Source organism: Saccostrea cucullata, unplaced genomic scaffold (genome assembly GCF_032062105.1).
Source record: "Saccostrea cucullata isolate Sc308-1 unplaced genomic scaffold, CSIRO_AGI_Scuc_v1 ctg2843, whole genome shotgun sequence".
In the NCBI taxonomy this organism is placed as follows: domain Eukaryota; kingdom Metazoa; phylum Mollusca; class Bivalvia; order Ostreida; family Ostreidae; genus Saccostrea; species Saccostrea cuccullata.
In genome coordinates, this window is record NW_026923129.1 from 58,498 (window position 1) to 78,190 (window position 19,693).

Here is a 19,693-nt window from a genome sequence, read left to right on the forward strand (position 1 = left end):
TTCAATGTATGGGGAGTAAACGATAAATCACAATTATCTTAGAAATCGTTTTTTGTTTCCAATAAATAAATGTTTATTTTTGTAAAATATTTAGGGAATATTTATATGTTTTGTGAGTTAACGCTGTGATTTTGAAGAATATACTATACTTAAAACGGGAAGAACTACGCACTTTAAATCTCGGTTTCTCCCTACATTTCACACCAATTTATTTCGATACTAATGGCAATTTGGTCATAAAATCTCTGTTTAATGCAAGGAAAAGTTCAATTGTAATAAGTCCCCTACCGGTAAAACCGGTGGATACTATAGGTTTTCTTTTTTCTTTGAGTCTGTCAGTCCGTCCGACCGTCCTCCTAGCTGTCATTCTGTCTGTCAGTCTGCCCTACTTGATTTTCCGCACCTTTTTTTTCTAAACACTTGCATATATTGAGCTGATTTTTGGTATGTAACTGTACCTTGATGAGTTACAGATCAAGTTTGAATTTCGTTCCGCTTAATTGGTTTCTGACAAAATTATGGCATTTATAATTTTTTATAATTGGGATTAAAATCGGGTTCGTTATGTACTAAATTAAAGTTCAAAACGAGCTCGTGTCCTAAGGAGAAAAGGGGGACCCGGTAAACTATTGCTTATGCAATACTCTCAGAATGTTTGTTAAATATTAAATTTGATACCAGTGTTAATTAGTAAATTAATATTCATTCCAGCTCTTTTTATAAAGGGGGGGGGGGGTTAGACGATATTTTCCATTGAGAATCGGGCTTGGAAGATTCAGCATGTTTCAAAACATTCTTGGTTATGGCTAAATGATCCTTAAATCTTTTTTTATGTCTTACGCAAATAAAATAAAAACACATGTTATTGATAAAATACAACATTTAAGTTGTTAACCCGATCAAAATTGGTGAAAAAATGAACATTTTTGTCGTTTGTTGTCTGTAAACATACATGTACATGTATTACCTCCCCCCCCCTTCCCCCGCAGTGAAACGCAAAAAAAATTGGTACAAATTTGTAAAATACTTTATAGCGGTCCATATGACCTTGTACAAATTAAAAAGGAATTTTTATTTCACGGGGAGGGGGTGGGATGGAGATATTTTAAAATATTTACCATTTTACGTTGACTTCTACAGTGAAAGCACAAGTTTTACAACAATTTTAGATTTCTCTCTCTTTGTTTTCTCAAATAAGTAGTGTTTTATGAAAATTCTTGTAAATATCGTTATAAATATGAAAAATCGTTCAAATATCTGAACTTTTGAAATTTGATTTAGAGGTGCATGTAGTTGGGAGAACACTACTATCCAGTGCATTCTTTTAATCATTCTTAAACATAAATACAGTATCGTATCTTAGGCAAGTTAAAAGTGATATATCATATTGCTTGTCAGAATGTTTGGAAAACAAGCTTTTCCATTTTGCATTCATTTAATATCAAGCAAGGACTTTTAAAGAAAATCGAAATTAATTTATAATTATTGCACCGCATTCCCTTGAATAAAGGAAAATCTTCAAAATTTCATAAGATTATTCTAAATAATTTATGTTAAGACTAAGAAAACAAGATTATTCAACATAATTTATGTTAACACTTAGATAACAGTGATCAATATTTTGCGTATATTTTAGATAAAATCTGTGAATCTCCACCTCTGCCGTTTCATGGTACTTTGGGTTGTCAAGACAAGGAAGATCTTCAGTGCTCAATGGATTCCTGTAATCCAGGATATCTACTAAGAAATAATCTGACACATACCTGTAAGAAAGGACGTTGGGTGCCGGAGTTTCGGAATGATTTCATAACAACCTCGTGTATCAGTACGTTTATACCAAACATAACTAATAATAAATTACTGTTATTTATTCCGCAGGTCATTATACAAATAGTAGTGTGTTTTCTCTTTAAGAACCAGAACCAACCTATTTACAAAGAAATTACACATTTACTTTTAACTGTCCATACCTGAAGTTTAATGCAGCAGAGTTGAAGGACTGCATTAATCAGTCTGGACTATGTCCCAGAGGAGAAATCTTACTATGCGACAGACCTTTTCAAAGAATAGAAGGACAACAACTCTCATCTCAGAAGTTGCAGATATGGATGGTTATGGAGGGAATACTTCAGTATTAAACAATTTCATATAACAATTTCTTTATTTTAATTCATTAACAAATTAAATGATAAAAATTGTTTAGTAATTGACTTTACTTGTCATCCAAAATATCGAAATGAAATCTGAAATGTTTTACACTCGTTCATTTTTCATATTTTGAAGCCCGGGAATAAATATTAAGACTGTTTTCATTGCAGATACGGTGCAAACAAACATCTTTTGATTCAGCACCCCTACTAATGTGTTCGGAACCTTTTATTTTTCGGTGTTCTTCAAATTATAAAACCCGATGAGTTCAGAGTAGCTCTGACAGTGGTTCTGACGAGAGTTAGCGGAGTACAGCGAGATAGGGTAAATTATTCACGGAAATGTGGCTAGGAAGTGACTAGCACGTGGAGACATGGTAAACAGAAAAGTTATGTTGCGTTTCAGTTTTTACCAACCTATAATATCTGTAGAAATGCACTTCATTCGATCTCTCTTACATTCATTCAAACTCAAATAAGTATTCTCTATATTACAATTTTCTGCAGTCATAAATTAAAATTTCTTTTGGACAAATATTTTTACATGGGAACTGGAACTACATGTATATTTTTTGGCGTCAGATTAGCAAATGAGGCACCAGCATGATTTTAACTGTCCAATCAGCTGAATGAGAAATGCATTATGGGTTACTACGAATACTACAGGAATTTTACGATAAAAAAGGAAAATCTTATGGTAAATGAATAGCATTTTTAAAAAAAAAAATTCTATATTATTTTCATGCTCACAATGACAAACAATTCATCTGTTAAATAAACGATGGAAGTCTAGGTTTCTCAAAGTCATACTTCAAAGCGATTTGTGTCTGTATTAATTCCTTTGTTCATTGTTGTACTAGCGGAATAGAATAGAATATCATTTATTTCCAATTTTGGGCCCATGAAGGGCATTCAAGAAAAAATACAACATAAATAAAATATAAAGCTAAAGAGAGGAAGAGATCCAAATGTTAGTTGAATTCATATGCAACAATGAATATGTATAATATACATGTATGATAAAAGTACACAAACGCAAATATTATGACACATCATGCATAAATTTTAGTGGATATCTACCTTGTCTGCATATTATATCATTCTCGACTTTCAGGAACATCCTGAGACAACATTGGATCTTTTATTGTAACATCTAAATATATATTCTGCAAAACTATTTATTATATCACTACTTTCATTTGACATTAGCCATATAAATTTATTTCTATTTGAAAGTGAGGAGAAATTTTATTGTACTAGCGGTGAATACAATTGTCAGGTGGATTCCCTGGCCAAAACACGTGATCACGAGTATAGTTATGTAAACAAGGATTTGTCCATTGAAATGCTTAAGAGATGCTGCTTGTTTTCCTTACCCTTGAAGCGCTGGTGTTCTAAGCTAGACAAAAACTACATTTTTTCTAGTTACCAACAAATCTTTGTATTTTGTTCATAAGAACATTTCTTTTATTTTTCACTCCATTCACATGATCATAGATTGACCTGAAACACGTGTTCGAAATAGAATGTAAACATGTATTTGGCGTACACGTTGCTATTCATTCAACGATTGGTCAGTTGCTCATGGTAAGATCCTCTGTGCGCATTTATAACAATGGCCATATAAGGCAAACAAAGGTTTGTCAGTGTAGATGACATTACACCTATTTTTTTACCAGCGTATTGGTCGCTAGTGAGCTATTATTTTCGCCGTAAAGTATGATAAGATATATATTGTCATTTAACACCCCCTTGAGCCACCCTTTTTTCTGTCTAAAATCATGAAAGTCTTTCAAAAATGTCTGAAAACACATTTTTACAGGACATACAGACTATAGGAATTTTCTGTTTACTGCCAGTTTTATTTATAAAAACGGTTCTACCCTATAACCTTTGAATAGGTCAACCTAAACCACGTGCCTTGAATTTAAATCACAATAACATTAGTAGGGGTGTTCAGGAAATGGACAGATATGGACAGAATATTATTGACCTTTTCCAAATGGGGTTGTTTCTAAAGACTTGTCCCAGTTTAACATGTGACTTTGATTATATTAAAGCCCAACCATTGCAGGAGGTGTGTGAAAGAGGTTCTGTATTCTACCATGTTAATGGACAGGAAATCTGTGGTACGTTATTTATTCTTATATCTGTCTACGTATTCAAGATCGACGAATTTTGTTTTCATTGGTAAAAATATAATTAATGTGAGAATTTATTTCTTGGTAAGCCATGTTTCTCAGCGAAAAAAATGATTCATTCTACTTTAAGCTAAGTGCGGACCAGGTTCGTTTTTTGATGACAATGTTTGCGTTCTTTGCTCTGAAGGATTCTACCAAGATCGACCAGGACAACGGTATTGTAAAAAATGCCCGAATGGAAGAACATCTGCACAAGGGACTTTTTTGATGTCTCAATGTAAGGATTTTAGGGAGCAATTTCGTTAAGATTATTTCAGACAAAACAGTATCAAGCAATTCTTATTCAAAGTATCATTTGTTTGTCTAGGTTATGCTGAAGTAATTATGGAAGAGAAATTGTATTCTTTTAATACACTAACAGTGGTTGGAGTAGTTGTTAGTGGATTACTTCTGATAATGACGCTAGCCATTCTTACTGTAATATATAAAAGGAGTAAATCGTCTACAAAAGATGAAAGAAGAGAAAACAATGATCAATATCCAAACCCGATGTATGATGAATCAGAAGTTTATGATGAGATTCCTGATCAAGAGGTAACCAGATAAAATTGTTAGAGCTAACAATTGTATATGTTGTTATGATCTGTTAATTTATTTTAATTTTTCAAAATGTGATATAAGATGAATATTTAATTGAAATGAGAATAGAAATATAAAAGCTTTACATTAAAAAAATTATAGTATGATTTTATTGTAGGCCCCCAATCACTCACAATACAAACCAAGTCCAAAGACTGACCAAAATGTGTATGAAACCTTAACGACAAAAAGATCAGGCGAAAATCTGTACTCGAGAATGAATTGGAGAGCTTATTAATATCAAACTTCTGACATATTTACTTTGGAAATACAAAGAACAGTGTTATGATTTGATTTGAACATATTTTATTGCTTAGATGTAACAACAAAAGGATTGGACACAAGTTCTGAAAACTTCTGCAAATCTTTATTTATTTCATCAATCTTCAAGTAAAATGTTACGCCCTTGCTTTTTTACTTATCAAAGTAATATTCTACCACAAATGATTTACTAATGTACGACGGCGTATTCGAGTCATATTGACAATGTAGAGAAAATTTTAAAAAATCGTTTGCACGATTTGTTTTGTTAAATCGTTTGTACGATTTTAAGCTCTTCTGAGCCAAAGGCTCAAAGAGCTAATGCTATGGCCATTTGTGCGGTGTGCGTAAACTTTTTAGAATATGGGCATAACTCGAGAACCCCTTGGCCAATCAGTACCAAATTTGTCACAGGGTATCCTTGGCCCAAGGACTACCATTTATACTAAAATAAGGGTTGAGACCCTTAAACAAGGGGAAATAATCAGGAAAACAAAACCAAAAGCACTGGTTGCTAAAAAATCTTCTCCTCCATAACCACCAGGCAGATTTTCACCAAACTTACATACAAGGATCAAGATATGTCGAAGATTAAAATTTGCATGGGGAATTACCCTGGGGCAAAGGGCGTAGTCTCAAGGTCACTTCAAAGTTGACCTTAATTTACAATTAATAAAAACTTGTATATTTTGCTTACTATAAGGACTAGGATCATCAAATCTTGTAAGTTGATGCATCTTACGACTTCACATCATGTTAACTCAAAAGTAGGTCACGGTGACCTACTTTTTAAATTTTGCGGGGATTTGTTTTCAAATTGATTTGAAAGCATATTTTGGACTCTTTAAGGCCTATGATCATCAAACTTTATCAGTTGATGCATCAATGTCAATTTAAAATTAGGTCACCATGATCTACTTTTTGAACTTTATGACTTATCTTTTTAAAAACATTAAATCCCATTATTTCAGACACTGGGAGGTTTAGAATCATCAAATCTTGTACTTTGATGCGTCTTGGGATCTTAAAACCTATTTATAAAAAAGTAGGTCACTGTGACCTACTTTTTGAATTTTGCCGACATTTGTTTTCAAATTGTTTAAAACGCATATTTTGATTACCTTCAGACCTACGATAATCAAACTTGGTCAGTAGATGTACTTGGGTCTTTGAAAAATGTCGACCAAAATGTAGGTCATGATGACCTACTTTCGACATTTTATGGCTATATTTAAGTATCTTAGGTAATTATTGGCTTAGAATCATCAAACTTTGTGAGTCGATGCATATTTGGTTTTTGGAGAGTGACGACCAAAAAGTAGGTCACAGTGACCTACTTTCGACATTTTATGGCTTTATTTAAGAATCTCTGGTACTTATTGGCTTAGAATCATCAAAATTTGTGAGTTGATGCATCTTGAGTTTTCGGAGAGTGACGACCAAAAAGTAGGTCATGGTGACCTACTTTTGACATTTTGTGGCTATAATTAAGTATCTCTGGTACTTATTGACCTAAAATCATCAAACTTTGTCAGTTGATGCATCTTGGGTTTTCGGAGATTGTCGACCAAAAAGTAGGTCACAGTGACCTACATTTGACATTTTATGGCTGTATTTAAGTATCTCAGGCACTTATTGACTTAGAATCATCAAACTTTGTCAGTTGAGGCATCTTGGGTTTTCGGAGAATGTCGACCAAAGAGTAGGTCACGGTGACCTACTTTTGAATATCTCAGGTACGTATTAGCTTAGAATCATCAAGCTTTGTCAGTATAGGCACCTTGGGTTTTCGGAGAACGTCAACCAAAAAATAGGTCACTGTGACCTACTTTTGACATTTTATTCCTATATTTAATTATATTTGGTACTTATTGGCTCAGAATCATCAAACTTTGTCAGTTGAAGCATCTTAGGGTTTCATTGAATGTCCAACAAGAAGTAGGTCATGGTGACCTACTTTTGAATATATCAGGTACTTAGAGGCTTAGAATCAACAAATTTTGTCAGTTAAGGCATCTTGGGTCTTTGAAAAATGTCGACCAAAAAGTAGGTCACCGTGACCTACTTTTGACATTTAATGGCTATATTTATTTATCTCTGGTACTAATTGGCTTAGAATCGTCAAACTTTGTCAGTTGATGCATCTTGGGTTTTAAGAGAATGTTGACCAAAAAGTAGGTCATGGTGACCTACTTTAGAATATCTCAGGTACGTATTTGCTTAGAATCATCAAGCTTTGTCAGTTTAGGCACCTTGGGTTTTCGGAGAACGTCAACCAAAAAATAGGTCACTGTGACCTACTTTTGACATTTTATGGCTATATTTAATTATATCTGGTACTTATTGGCTCAGAATCATCAAACTTTGTCAGTTGAGGCATCTTAGGGTTTCATTGAATGTCCAACAAGAAGTAGGTCATGGTGACCTACTTTTGAATATATCAGGTACTTAGTGGCTTAGAATCATCAAATTTTGTCAGTTTAGGCATCTTGGGTCTTTGAAAAATGTTGACCAAAAAGTAGGTCACCGTGACCTACTTTTGACATTTAATGGCTATATTTATTTATCTCTGGTACTAATTGGCTTAGAATCGTCAAACTTTGTCAGTTGATGCATCTTGGGTTTTAAGAGAATGTTGACCAAAAATAGGTCATGGTGACCTACTTTAGAATATCTCAGGTACGTATTTGCTTAGAATCATCAAGCTTTGTCAGTTTAGGCACCTTGGGTTTTCGGAGAACGTCAACCAAAAAATAGGTCACTGTGACCTACTTTTGACATTTTATGGCTATATTTAATTATATCTGGTACTTATTGGCTCAGAATCATCAAACTTTGTCAGTTGAGGCATCTTAGGGTTTCATTGAATGTCCAACAAGAAGTAGGTCATGGTGACCTACTTTTGAATATATCAGGTACTTAGTGGCTTAGAATCATCAAATTTTGTCAGTTTAGGCATCTTGGGTCTTTGAAAAATGTTGACCAAAAAGTAGGTCACCGTGACCTACTTTTGAAATTTAATGGCTATATTTAATTATCTCTGGTACTAATTGGCTTAGAATCGTCAAACTTTGTCAGTTGATGCATCTTGGGTTTTAAGAGAATGTTGACCAAAAATAGGTCATGGTGACCTACTTTAGAATATCTCAGGTACGTATTTAATTAGAATCATCAGTCTTTGTCAATTAATGTATCTTGAGTCCTCAGAAAATTTCGATCAAAAAGTAGGTCACTGTGACCTACTTATGATATTTTATAATTATATATTAATATCTTCAGTCTTAACTGGCTAAATATTATCAAACTTTGTAAGTTGATGCATTTCGGGTCTTATGATACTAATAGAGTTGGAGGCTTCTAATAGAAGTGATAGATTGTACAATTTATCAGAAGAGCGATTCAAGGCCCTTGGGCCTCCTGATTTTCTTCTGATTCGGAAAAGAGAAACCCGGTAAAGCTATTGTACAGAGAAGTCTCTTCGTTGCTGACTATAACAGGTACAGAGACACTTATAATAAATTGTATCTTGTTAATTAAACTGTATGAATATTGTTGTAACCGTTAAACCTGCCATAATAACTTTCCAATACAACCGCATGTATCCATGCAATTGACTACATGACTCAAGTGTTTCCTCAATGAAAAGAGCTACATCCCCTATGTTGTATTTGTTCTTACGTCTGAACAGTCCCAACTTAGCCGTTGTCCTTTTCAATACAACGTTCATTCGTTCACTAACAAAGACTCGGTGAGTTTGCGAAAGGATCTGTGGATTTCCGAAAAAGTGAAAACATCTTGAAATATCCTTTGATCATTTTTTCTCTGTCTTTCATTATAACTATGCGAGGAAAGGTTACTACTTCTGCAGGTTTTTCTACTGCGCTTCTTCTACGTGTAATAACAAGAAATAAAAATCGTACAAACGATTTTCTAAGTCGTATTTAAAAAAATCCTACAAACGATTGAAAAATAAATCGTATAAACGTCTTTCTAAATCTTTCAAACGATTTTCTAAGTCGTGCATACAATTTTCTAAAATCGTACAAACGATTTTCTAAAATCGTGCAAACGATTTTCTAAAATCGTACAAACGATTTTCTAAATCGTTCAAAAGATTGATGAAATCGTTCAAACGATTTTCAAAGTCGTACAGGCGATTTTCTAAATCGTTCAAACGATTTTCTAAATCGTACAAACGATTTAAAAATCGTCCAAACAATTATTTAAATCGTACAAACGATTTTTAAAAATTTTCTCTACATTGTCAAAATGGAACGAATACACCATTATACTAATGTTATTTGTTCCCCTATAATTAATTACAAAATAAAGATTTTGATTTTTTATACACACGTTATGACTTATTATTGCATCATGCAAGATTTTTTAAAGTAGAAATTGATATCACATTTTGCTTACTGCCAAATACAATAATGATATATATATATATTTTTAATAATAATAATGATGATGATATCGTTTACTTTAGATTTTAAACATATTAGATATGATAAAAAGGAGGCACCTATTCTCTATCCACCTTGAAAAAACGTCTCTCCCGAGACAAAAAATTTGGCTTTTGAAAGTATATTCTTATCCACCCATTCTGTTGCCTAGACTTGACCATTTCTGACATATGAACTGTTACAAGAATTAACTTGCATGAAAAGAAATATGAAACTCAGAAAAATCTTTCAGCTTTTGTGACAAAACGAGAGGGTCACATGACCACGTATATCACGTGATTTGTGCATGATCAGAATGATGGCATATGTGCATTAAAATCGTAGAGGACTAATTGATAATATAATCAAAATTGAAATCAAATATCGTTTCTTTTATGAAAGTTATTCAATTAGTTCGCGAACTTTTTGATCACCCCTCTTATGTATCAAAGAATAGTCAACTTGTGCAGTGCAATCGAAATCGGATCAAAGCTGTAAAAGGAATAGTTATTTGAAAGGAAAGCTTTGATCGTAGACCAAGAAATGGAGCTTTCACAAAAGTATTTTTCTTATATCATGCATTTAAAAGAATGACGCGTAGATTTTGTTTTTAAAAAATTTTAGGAAAAAACTTGTGTTACTTGTTCACATGGATGAAAAACATTACAAATAACACCACTAGTCATATTTCAAAAGATGACTTGGCCAATGCTATAATGTAAAAATGAGTCTGAGTAAGAAAACACTGTACAATACTGCTGTAAAACAATGTAACATCAATAAAAATATATTACTAATTGCACTAAATGCTATATACTCGAAAAAGTATAGCTGTCATGACAACAAAAATGAAACATAACAATACATGTTTTATCTAAATAATGTCAAAGGTCCATTCAAATGGATGAATAGTTAAAAAATGACTATTAGATGCGGGAAAATCGCGTGCTACCGCTGTTTAAGGAGGGGTAGATGACACACAAATATGATTATCTTTAAATACACCGAGAAGTCTCATATTAGTTGAAGTAGTTTTATAATTAGTAAGAAAACGTATTTAAATGACATTTTTTGTCTAAATGTGCAGACAGAAATTTCTAATGATCCAACCAAATATAACTAGTGATCCAAATCAGGTAGATTTTTGATTAGCACTTTGTATACAGTGAGCCCGCCTGTTTGCATGCCTTTATCATTGTGAAATACTTTTCTGTCGGAATAAACTCATTAGCCCTGCAAAATTCTGTTTTTAAAAGATACACATATACACATAAATAAATTAACCCCATCGAAAATAATATAATTTGTTAATCCTTCTATAAGTATGAAATACCTTCTACCAGTCCAACAGAAGTAAGGGGAAACACATCACCTGCACCTCTTGAAGTACCTAGGCCTATTTCATAATATGTCACCTTTGTATGAGGATCATGAAATCCATTCCATCGTAAAGATATATAATTATGTATGTGATATTCCACTGAAAATCTGCATCAATCTACAAATTAAATGATATGTCAGTAAATGTTGATCCAGAAATTACATGTCAAAAATAACCATATCGGTAAGTATCACTTAAATGGAAGCTACACAATGTACAATTAAGTATTGTACATTGTCCGCCGAATCAATATATTGCAACTTTTGGGTATTGCCCCGCCCTCCTACACCAGACAATAAAATGTGTCTTTTAAATTGGAATAATTTGTGTTGTTACTCCATATTTGTCCATAAATTTACTAGATAGTGTGGTTAAATCTATATACGAAATTTCATTAATGTACGACATAGGGTTCCTAGAAAACAACACTTGTCTATGGAATTTTTGGACAACCCTCGTAAAGGACAAAATTTGCAGCTCTCCACGGGCAAGTGGTGGCGTCTTCATATGAGTGAAAATTCTCGAGAGGGACGTTAAAACTACAATCAATCAATCTTCCAAAATTGTGAATGTTATGGCCCTGGGGTCAGGGATTTAGGTGTTACAATGTAGGATGGAACTCCTTGATTATGAGATGAAAATCAATCGATTCTTCGAAAACCCTCTCTGCTCCTTGGTATTAGATAAAGAAACTAGATGTAAATACATAGTTATGGTGAGAATGGATGCCTCTTCTAAATTTGTGAATTCTATGGCCCCATGATCGGGTTCTGGTATTAAAGCAGGACTTTATAGATTAAATATTGAAAATAAAATTTGCGTATTAAACAAACCGAAGGGTGCTTCCTCTAAAACTGTGAATTCCATTTTTGCCTGGGCTCAGGGTGGGACTCTTTTGATTATATAGTGAAAATGCATGAATTCTTTGAAAAAAAATATTTCTCTCAATGTGTGTGTTGTCAAGTAGAAAACACACCCATTCCTGTAGTTTGGCGCAGCTAAGGTTGCACAAAAATGGTTTTCGAGATAAGAAAATAAAAGTAGCAGGGAAGAAAAGTACATTTAACTAGGTATCCCCAAACCTTTTTTGTTATTTACAAAGTGGGAATGTGGAAACATTTAAAGAGCTCGGTTCACTTTATGCATAAAATGGCCCTGTAGATATACCAATTGATTGATTAAGACTTAATTTTTCCATTTGAAGCATTAAAATAAAATAGGGACTTGGTGCTTTCATTTTCTTTTAATTTTTTTCTATGATCTGAAAAATAAAACCTGTCTTTTAATCCCCAGAAACAGTTCTATCATTTAGAAGTTGCATACTTAAGATCAGAGGTTGCGCTCTATATTAAATTTCGAAAAATAGCTTTAAAAATTTGCCGTTTTTGTAGACTTTTTTCGGAATATGATGAAATTGGCGCATTTTGTGACGTCAGAATGTATTGACTAGCCAGAAAATTACGTCAATTTTGACAGATTCGCAGTCACCAAAGATCTAAGTGTTATTCAATGTACTCTTAACTAAAACTATGCAGTTTCAGTTTTTCAGAAATTCACAGGGCCAAATATGGCAAAATAGATACTTTTTGTTTGGTTATTTTTCACATTGTCATCAGAGCAGACACAGCACATGCAGATAGGGGAGGGAAGAGGGTTTCAAAGAGAATTGGTGCCTGTTGATCTTGTTTGTAATCTAAGTTGGAAAATATTTAAATTTTTTAAAATTGCCTAAAACAAAATATAAACAAATAGAATATAAAATCAAAAAAAAAAATTATTAAATAAACAAACAAATGAAAACCTGAGGTAAATTAAAAATACAAAAATGGGGTAAGTTTGGATAAAATGTATTCTCTACATAATTTTCTATTTTAGACTAATTTAGTTCTTATTCATGCCTCAGTAAAGAAATGGAAATTCAAAGCAAAATAACTTGTTTACAAACAAGTTGTTATTTTCAAAATTTTGATAAGAGTTTGTTTGTATCATATGTTCTTAAGGACGCTCGATCCTGAGATTTTGAGCATAATTTGGTCAGGTCCTTTATATATAAAATTCTGCATCATTTTTAAGTTCTAAAATCGAATCTGAATTCTACAGTGCAAATTTAACTACATTCAATGAAAAAACAAAGATTAAATTCCATTCAAGTAGAATTAAGATAGGGACTATATTTTGTGGCGGAAGGTTTTTTAGACGAAAATGATCAGTTTTACCATTTTGAACTATAACAGTACTGTTAATTTTGGATTCCTTTTTTTCTATCCTGGTTTCACAAAAAGCTGTTTTTTGCAGTTAAATGTGTTATGCTGGTTCTGAAATATCTATTGAATTATTTCTTATGAATTCTATCAAGAAAGTGTAACAAATATAGTAAATATATTCTGAAAATCCGGGAAAAAATTGAGCCAATTTTAACGTAAAATTGACACTTTTTTTTTTATTAATATCTGAAAATTTACATCATATACCCCCACTTTTGATGTTCTTTTCTAAATATTCAAGATAAATTTGGCCTATTTGCTTAAAATCAGAAAAAGTTTAAGACTTTAAAATAATTTTCTTGCTTATTAAATTTTCAATGCCAGAAAAATCACTTTTTATTAGTGCAGAAAGGTCAAATAATTGATTATGCGAAGCAATTTAAAACTTTTTATTGGTCACAATTTTTAAACGTCTTTTTTAAAACAAACTTAGAATTCATTTTGTTTCATGCTTTTATTGGATAAACATATTGGAGGGAAAACGTCAAAAATATTATTTTTAATTAAGACACAAATTCAGTGCAAAAGGTCATATTAAATGTACTGTAGCGCCAAAAGAAGCGTATTGACCCCCATTTTTTTTATTTGAATTTTAATTGAGCTATGTATGTAGAAACTAAAAATATACTTGGCAAAAAAAGTTTAAGACTTTAAATATCAGGATCGAACGTCGTTAATAATGAGATGTAATCAGTGTCGTATTATTTTTATCTAAACATTGGTTAAGTGTTTTACATAAACATTTTTTTTTTAAATTGTGCGTTTTATCAGTAAATCATAAGATTTGTCCTTTCCGTTCCAAGTACGTGCATCTCCTAAATCTAGAAAAACCACACTTCCCCATCTTCCATGATAAAATTTTTCATTTAACAAACCTCTTGTTACTTTGTAAGGATGTCATTAATATTTCGGCTGTAGTTATCATTTTTTTATTTCGCAACATGTATCAACTGTACACCCCTACTAATGTGTTCGGAACCTTTTATTTTTCGGTGTTCTTCAAATTATAAAACCCGATGAGTTCAGAGTAGCTCTGACAGTGGTTCTGACGAGAGTTAGCGGAGTACAGCGAGATAGGGTAAATTATTCACGGAAATGTGGCTAGGAAGTGACTAGCACGTGGAGACATGGTAAACAGAAAAGTTATGTTGCGTTTCAGTTTTTACCAACCTATAATATCTGTAGAAATGCACTTCATTCGATCTCTCTTACATTCATTCAAACTCAAATAAGTATTCTCTATATTACAATTTTCTGCAGTCATAAATTAAAATTTCTTTTGGACAAATATTTTTACATGGGAACTGGAACTACATGTATATTTTTTGGCGTCAGATTAGCAAATGAGGCACCAGCATGATTTTAACTGTCCAATCAGCTGAATGAGAAATGCATTATGGGTTACTACGAATACTACAGGAATTTTACGATAAAAAAGGAAAATCTTATGGTAAATGAATAGCATTTTTAAAAAAAATAATTCTATATTATTTTCATGCTCACAATGACAAACAATTCATCTGTTAAATAAACGATGGAAGTCTAGGTTTCTCAAAGTCATACTTCAAAGCGATTTGTGTCTGTATTAATTCCTTTGTTCATTGTTGTACTAGCGGAATAGAATAGAATATCATTTATTTCCAATTTTGGGCCCATGAAGGGCATTCAAGAAAAAATACAACATAAATAAAATATAAAGCTAAAGAGAGGAAGAGATCCAAATGTTAGTTGAATTCATATGCAACAATGAATATGTATAATATACATGTATGATAAAAGTACACAAACGCAAATATTATGACACATCATGCATAAATTTTAGTGGATATCTACCTTGTCTGCATATTATATCATTCTCGACTTTCAGGAACATCCTGAGACAACATTGGATCTTTTATTGTAACATCTAAATATATATTCTGCAAAACTATTTATTATATCACTACTTTCATTTGACGTTAGCCATATAAATTTATTTCTATTTGAAAGTGAGGAGAAATTTTATTGTACTAGCGGTGAATACAATTGTCAGGTGGATTCCCTGGCCAAAACACGTGATCACGAGTATAGTTATGTAAACAAGGATTTGTCCATTGAAATGCTTAAGAGATGCTGCTTGTTTTCCTTACCCTTGAAGCGCTGGTGTTCTAAGCTAGACAAAAACTACATTTTTCTAGTTACCAACAAATCTTTGTATTTTGTTCATAAGAACATTTCTTTTATTTTTCACTCCATTCACATGATCATAGATTGACCTGAAACACGTGTTCGAAATAGAATGTAAACATGTATTTGGCGTACACGTTGCTATTCATTCAACGATTGGTCAGTTGCTCATGGTAAGATCCTCTGTGCGCATTTATAACAATGGCCATATAAGGCAAACAAAGGTTTGTCAGTGTAGATGACATTACACCTATTTTTTTACCAGCGTATTGGTCGCTAGTGAGCTATTATTTTCGCCGTAAAGTATGATAAGATATATATTGTCATTTAACACCCCCTTGAGCCACCCTTTTTCTGTCTAAAATCATGAAAGTCTTTCAAAAATGTCTGAAAACACATTTTTACAGGACATACAGACTATAGGAATTTTCTGTTTACTGCCAGTTTTATTTATAAAAACGGTTCTACCCTATAACCTTTGAATAGGTCAACCTAAACCACGTGCCTTGAATTTAAATCACAATAACATTAGTAGGGGTGTGTATACAACTCCGAATTTGAACGCGACATGTACATTGAACTTTATAAAGTTAGAAATTTTTGAATTTCTTCCTTTAAGGTGAAAAATGAAGATATTAGAAAAATGATATACCTTTTTAATAAAAATTTAGTATTTTTGATGTACTAAAGGTACAATTTTTTGTTAAATGGATCCTCTGATAACTGAACATTTCCTTTATAAATTCAGTCTAATTAATGGAAAGTATATACCCGAATCATTAAGCTTATTACATTGTAATACATGTACATGTATTTATAGAAGCTATCACAACACGTGTATCAATCGAACACGTGTTTATTTAGTTAGGAAGAGAGTCAGTGTGATTGGTTAAAGTATTTATTTATAGAATACCTGTTCCCCAGGTAGTCTGTTAAAGCAAACTTTAACGTATGTAAAAGCTAAATGCCATTGGAGGACTCTTTCTCATTGCAGTCAGATGTTTCCCCACTCACCCACCCATCCTCACAAGTATCATCTTTGTTTTTATTTATTACATGTTTTTGTTTTGTAGATTGTACGAGTTGTCAAGAAGTAAAGTCGGAAATGTATATTTTGTATATAATATTGAAGCTGAACACTTCTCAAAGATAGGCACTGTCAGACGGGTACATAAACCATTCGATTTTGTTAAAACCGGTTGCACACTCAAAACTCGTGGTCGGCATGTAGTACTCCTTTCGTGGTCTTAGATTTTTTGCGTTTATTCCTTGTTTTTATGTGCATTTTCTGTTTGTAAATAATGTATTGACCTGTATTTTTCATGATACTTTTATCCTGTTTTGGAAAAATACGTTAAATTTGATAATTTCATCGCGACCGAGTAGAACGGCAAAATACATTGAACTGATAATCGATCTGCTCCTTTTATATGGGTTGTAGGGAAAGCGTTGAAGAACGGGAAATATGGCGGACCATGCCTTTTTTACGAGTAGTGTTCAGCTTTAATTAAACTGCACTTACGAAAGCGCTTCTGTACCTATACGTGTTGTTATTTATTTTATGAATTATTATACCCCCCCCCGCTTGAAAAATGGGAGGGTATACAGTAATCGGTATTTCCGTCCGTCCGTCTGTTACGCTTTTGGGTACCCATCTCTTATCCGCAACTCCTATCATACCACTGGAGGAAATTTAATGAAACTTTCGCAGAATCTTCATTACATATTGCCATTTTGCACCTCCTATTTTACTTTTTGATCTGGTATATATTTTGGATTTTCCAGAGCAAAACATGGACACTGCCATTATATTCGTATGGGAGGCGGGGGTATCATTTAGTGAGCTCATTGCTCACAGTACCTCTAGTTTATGTTCGTTTGAGTGGAAACGAATAAGAACATAAATGTATAGAAAATATGAAATGTTAAGTATTTATCCCAATAAGAAAACAATTTCTTCTGTGGCGTTACAGCATGAGTGCACATGTACTTTACAATAAACAAAATGAACATACTTTTGAATTTCTTTTTACCGAAGAAATGTTTGAATGTTTTCAAACTGAATTATAGGCAAATAAAAGTCACGTTATTAAATGTGCACAACTTTTTTCGTTTTCGGTGTTATAATGAATATACTACCAATTGCTTTGTCCTACAGGGAATTCAGGATATAGTACATGAAATTGTCTCGTCCAAAAATGGTTTTGTTTAATTGTTGTTTAACGTCCCTGTTCAGAATTTTTTTTCCTCATATGGGGAAGCCACCACAAAGGGTAAAAAATAAAAACTTTTCAGCAGCTCAACTTGATTTGATGGAAAAATTAGTTTGATAATGGTAAAAATGTAGGAATCATTACCAATAATCTTTCATTTTCATAACAATAATCACAGGAATATCCCAATCATTATTCAAACTTTAACATAAAAGATGTACTTGGTACATGTACTTGCCATTAATGTAACTCATATTGTCACATAGTACATGTAACAGGGTGTCCAAGGGACCTGACCTTCCCTCTTTCCTTAACACTGATATTTTTTTACTATTAACTAAGTGTAAAAATGTTCTTTTTAAGGCCAGATGGTCCCTTTTTTGCATAATAGTCAAATCCTTCCACATTTCATTTATTTTTACCGAAATAGTTTAACCCCTTCCCATGAACAAACGGCAATTGTGGAGTAAAAAAAATAATTCTTTTTTATTGAAATATTCTATTACATCTAAGTTAGAAATACCTCTTTCAATCAACTACTTTATCTTATGCTAATTTTAATAAATTAAAAATAATACTTTAAGTATTTAAAAGAGGAGGCCTAATCGCCCACCAGAGTTTCTATTACACTGCTATTCTTTATTAGCAGACTTCCCTCTAATTTCCCAATGTTAAACATTGATTACTTTCTGTGTCACAATCCTCCCCCAGTTCTCAAAAATTGAACAAATAAAAATGACTAACCATGGGTGTGTTCTTCTAGTTGATGGATTACAGTCATGTTGGATTAGGTCCCGTTCTTGAGCAGATTTTTTTTTTTTTTTTTTTTTGCTGTTTCACGTCCCTCGCAAGAAGTTTTCACTCATATGGAGACGCAACCACTTGCCGGTGGAGAGCTGCAAATTTATAACTATACTCGGCACTCAGAGTCATTAAGCGGTCAGATCTTTTTCATTCAACACCTACTGCGACACATGACCTCGATTTATACGGTCTCATCCGAAACACCGGTCTCCAAGTCCTGTAGTGGAAATCAAACCCGCGACGTAAGAATCAACTCCTTACTTTGCGACCCTAGAGCAGACGTTCTAACCACTGTGCCACAAGTACATGAGTAGAACATTAAAAAATATTAAAAATTGAAGTGGTTATGAAGAGATAAGAAGAGAAGGCGTTGTATAGATTGTATTATCAGTCATTCTACAAAAACATGACCAATTAAGATTTTTCTATGTCGCTTACAAACATACCGTTCTAATATCTGTACTGTAAATTTTAAGATCGATTTCAACCGTAAGTCTCAACATACGCACATAGTTTGGTAAATATTTACCTATATATATATGAAGTTAAAGTTTCGATAAGAAAATAATGTAATGTTGAAAAACGAATTCAACTGCAAATCTCCATGTCGCTTCATTTATTTTCAAATTCAAGAAGGAATTCTCAGCCGTAAAAGAGTCCCAATCAGATTGCGATGAATTTTAAAAAAGTTTATCCTATAGCTATATAAAGTGATATGTATATCGATAGATCCGGAGCGTATATTGTTTTTGTCCTTTTCTCTTCGAAAATGTTTTTTTTTTATTTTCTGTTCACGGTAAGTAACGCAAACTGAGGATAAGTCACACTATTATACATTAATTTTATAAGGGCTAAAAACAGAGCGCTAACATATTTATAAAAGTATATAGTGTTTGGTATTTTGCAACTACAGTATTTCCTTCCTTGTTCATGTTTAGGACAGTTTAGTGTTGAAATAAATGTATCAATTAAAAAGCGATACAAAATTTGATGAATTTGAAGAGAAATGTATTGTATATATCCAAGGTTTCAGATATTATTTCTTACAGCAATTCTTAGTCGATTCATACCATTTGTAAAAGGTAAGAATTTTATTTGTTCTAAATACAATAAAAATTGCTTTAAAAAGCAATGAATAACCAAATACATTGTTTTAATTATGTGTTATGAGGGTTTCTAAATGACAAATTATTTATTGTCAATCTATTTCTATAGTAATTTTGGTCTATTTT

General features: G+C 32.5%; 3 protein-coding genes across 10 annotated transcripts in view; all 3 read left to right on the forward strand.

The window, feature by feature from the left end:
• The window catches only part of LOC134263224 (uncharacterized), a 43,322-nt gene extending 40,961 nt beyond the window's left edge, over positions 1-2,361 (forward strand). The window contains exons 13-15 of the mRNA XM_062745538.1: positions 1,637-1,825; positions 1,915-2,131; positions 2,319-2,361. Of these exons, the coding sequence (XP_062601522.1) occupies positions 1,637-1,825; positions 1,915-2,131; positions 2,319-2,361 (449 nt within the window). The remainder of the gene's footprint in view (positions 1-1,636; positions 1,826-1,914; positions 2,132-2,318) is intronic.
• Positions 2,362-4,108: 1,747 nt separating this feature from the next.
• LOC134263223 (uncharacterized) lies at positions 4,109-5,238 on the forward strand. The gene is made up of 4 exons (XM_062745537.1): positions 4,109-4,276; positions 4,419-4,565; positions 4,656-4,882; positions 5,046-5,238. Exons 1-4 carry the CDS (start codon positions 4,111-4,113, stop codon positions 5,163-5,165), a joined length of 660 nt encoding a protein of 219 aa, XP_062601521.1. The 5' UTR covers positions 4,109-4,110; the 3' UTR covers positions 5,166-5,238.
• Positions 5,239-19,399: 14,161 nt separating this feature from the next.
• LOC134263229 (deleted in malignant brain tumors 1 protein-like) overlaps positions 19,400-19,693 on the forward strand; it is a 41,906-nt gene continuing 41,612 nt past the window's right edge. For all 8 annotated transcript variants that reach the window (XM_062745542.1, XM_062745546.1, XM_062745543.1 and 5 more), the window contains exon 1: positions 19,400-19,543. In XM_062745542.1, the coding sequence (XP_062601526.1) occupies positions 19,468-19,543 (76 nt within the window). In that variant the 5' untranslated portion in view covers positions 19,400-19,467. The remainder of the gene's footprint in view (positions 19,544-19,693) is intronic.

Coding starts and splice junctions, on each gene's coding strand:
- LOC134263223 (XM_062745537.1), top strand. CDS start 4,111: ATGGACAGATATGGACAGAATATTATTGACCTTTTCCAAATGGGGTTG. Junction 4,277..4,418: donor TAATGGACAGGAAATCTGTG/GTACGTTATTTA, acceptor TTCTACTTTAAG/CTAAGTGCGGACCAGGTTCG. Junction 4,566..4,655: donor GACTTTTTTGATGTCTCAAT/GTAAGGATTTTA, acceptor TTGTTTGTCTAG/GTTATGCTGAAGTAATTATG.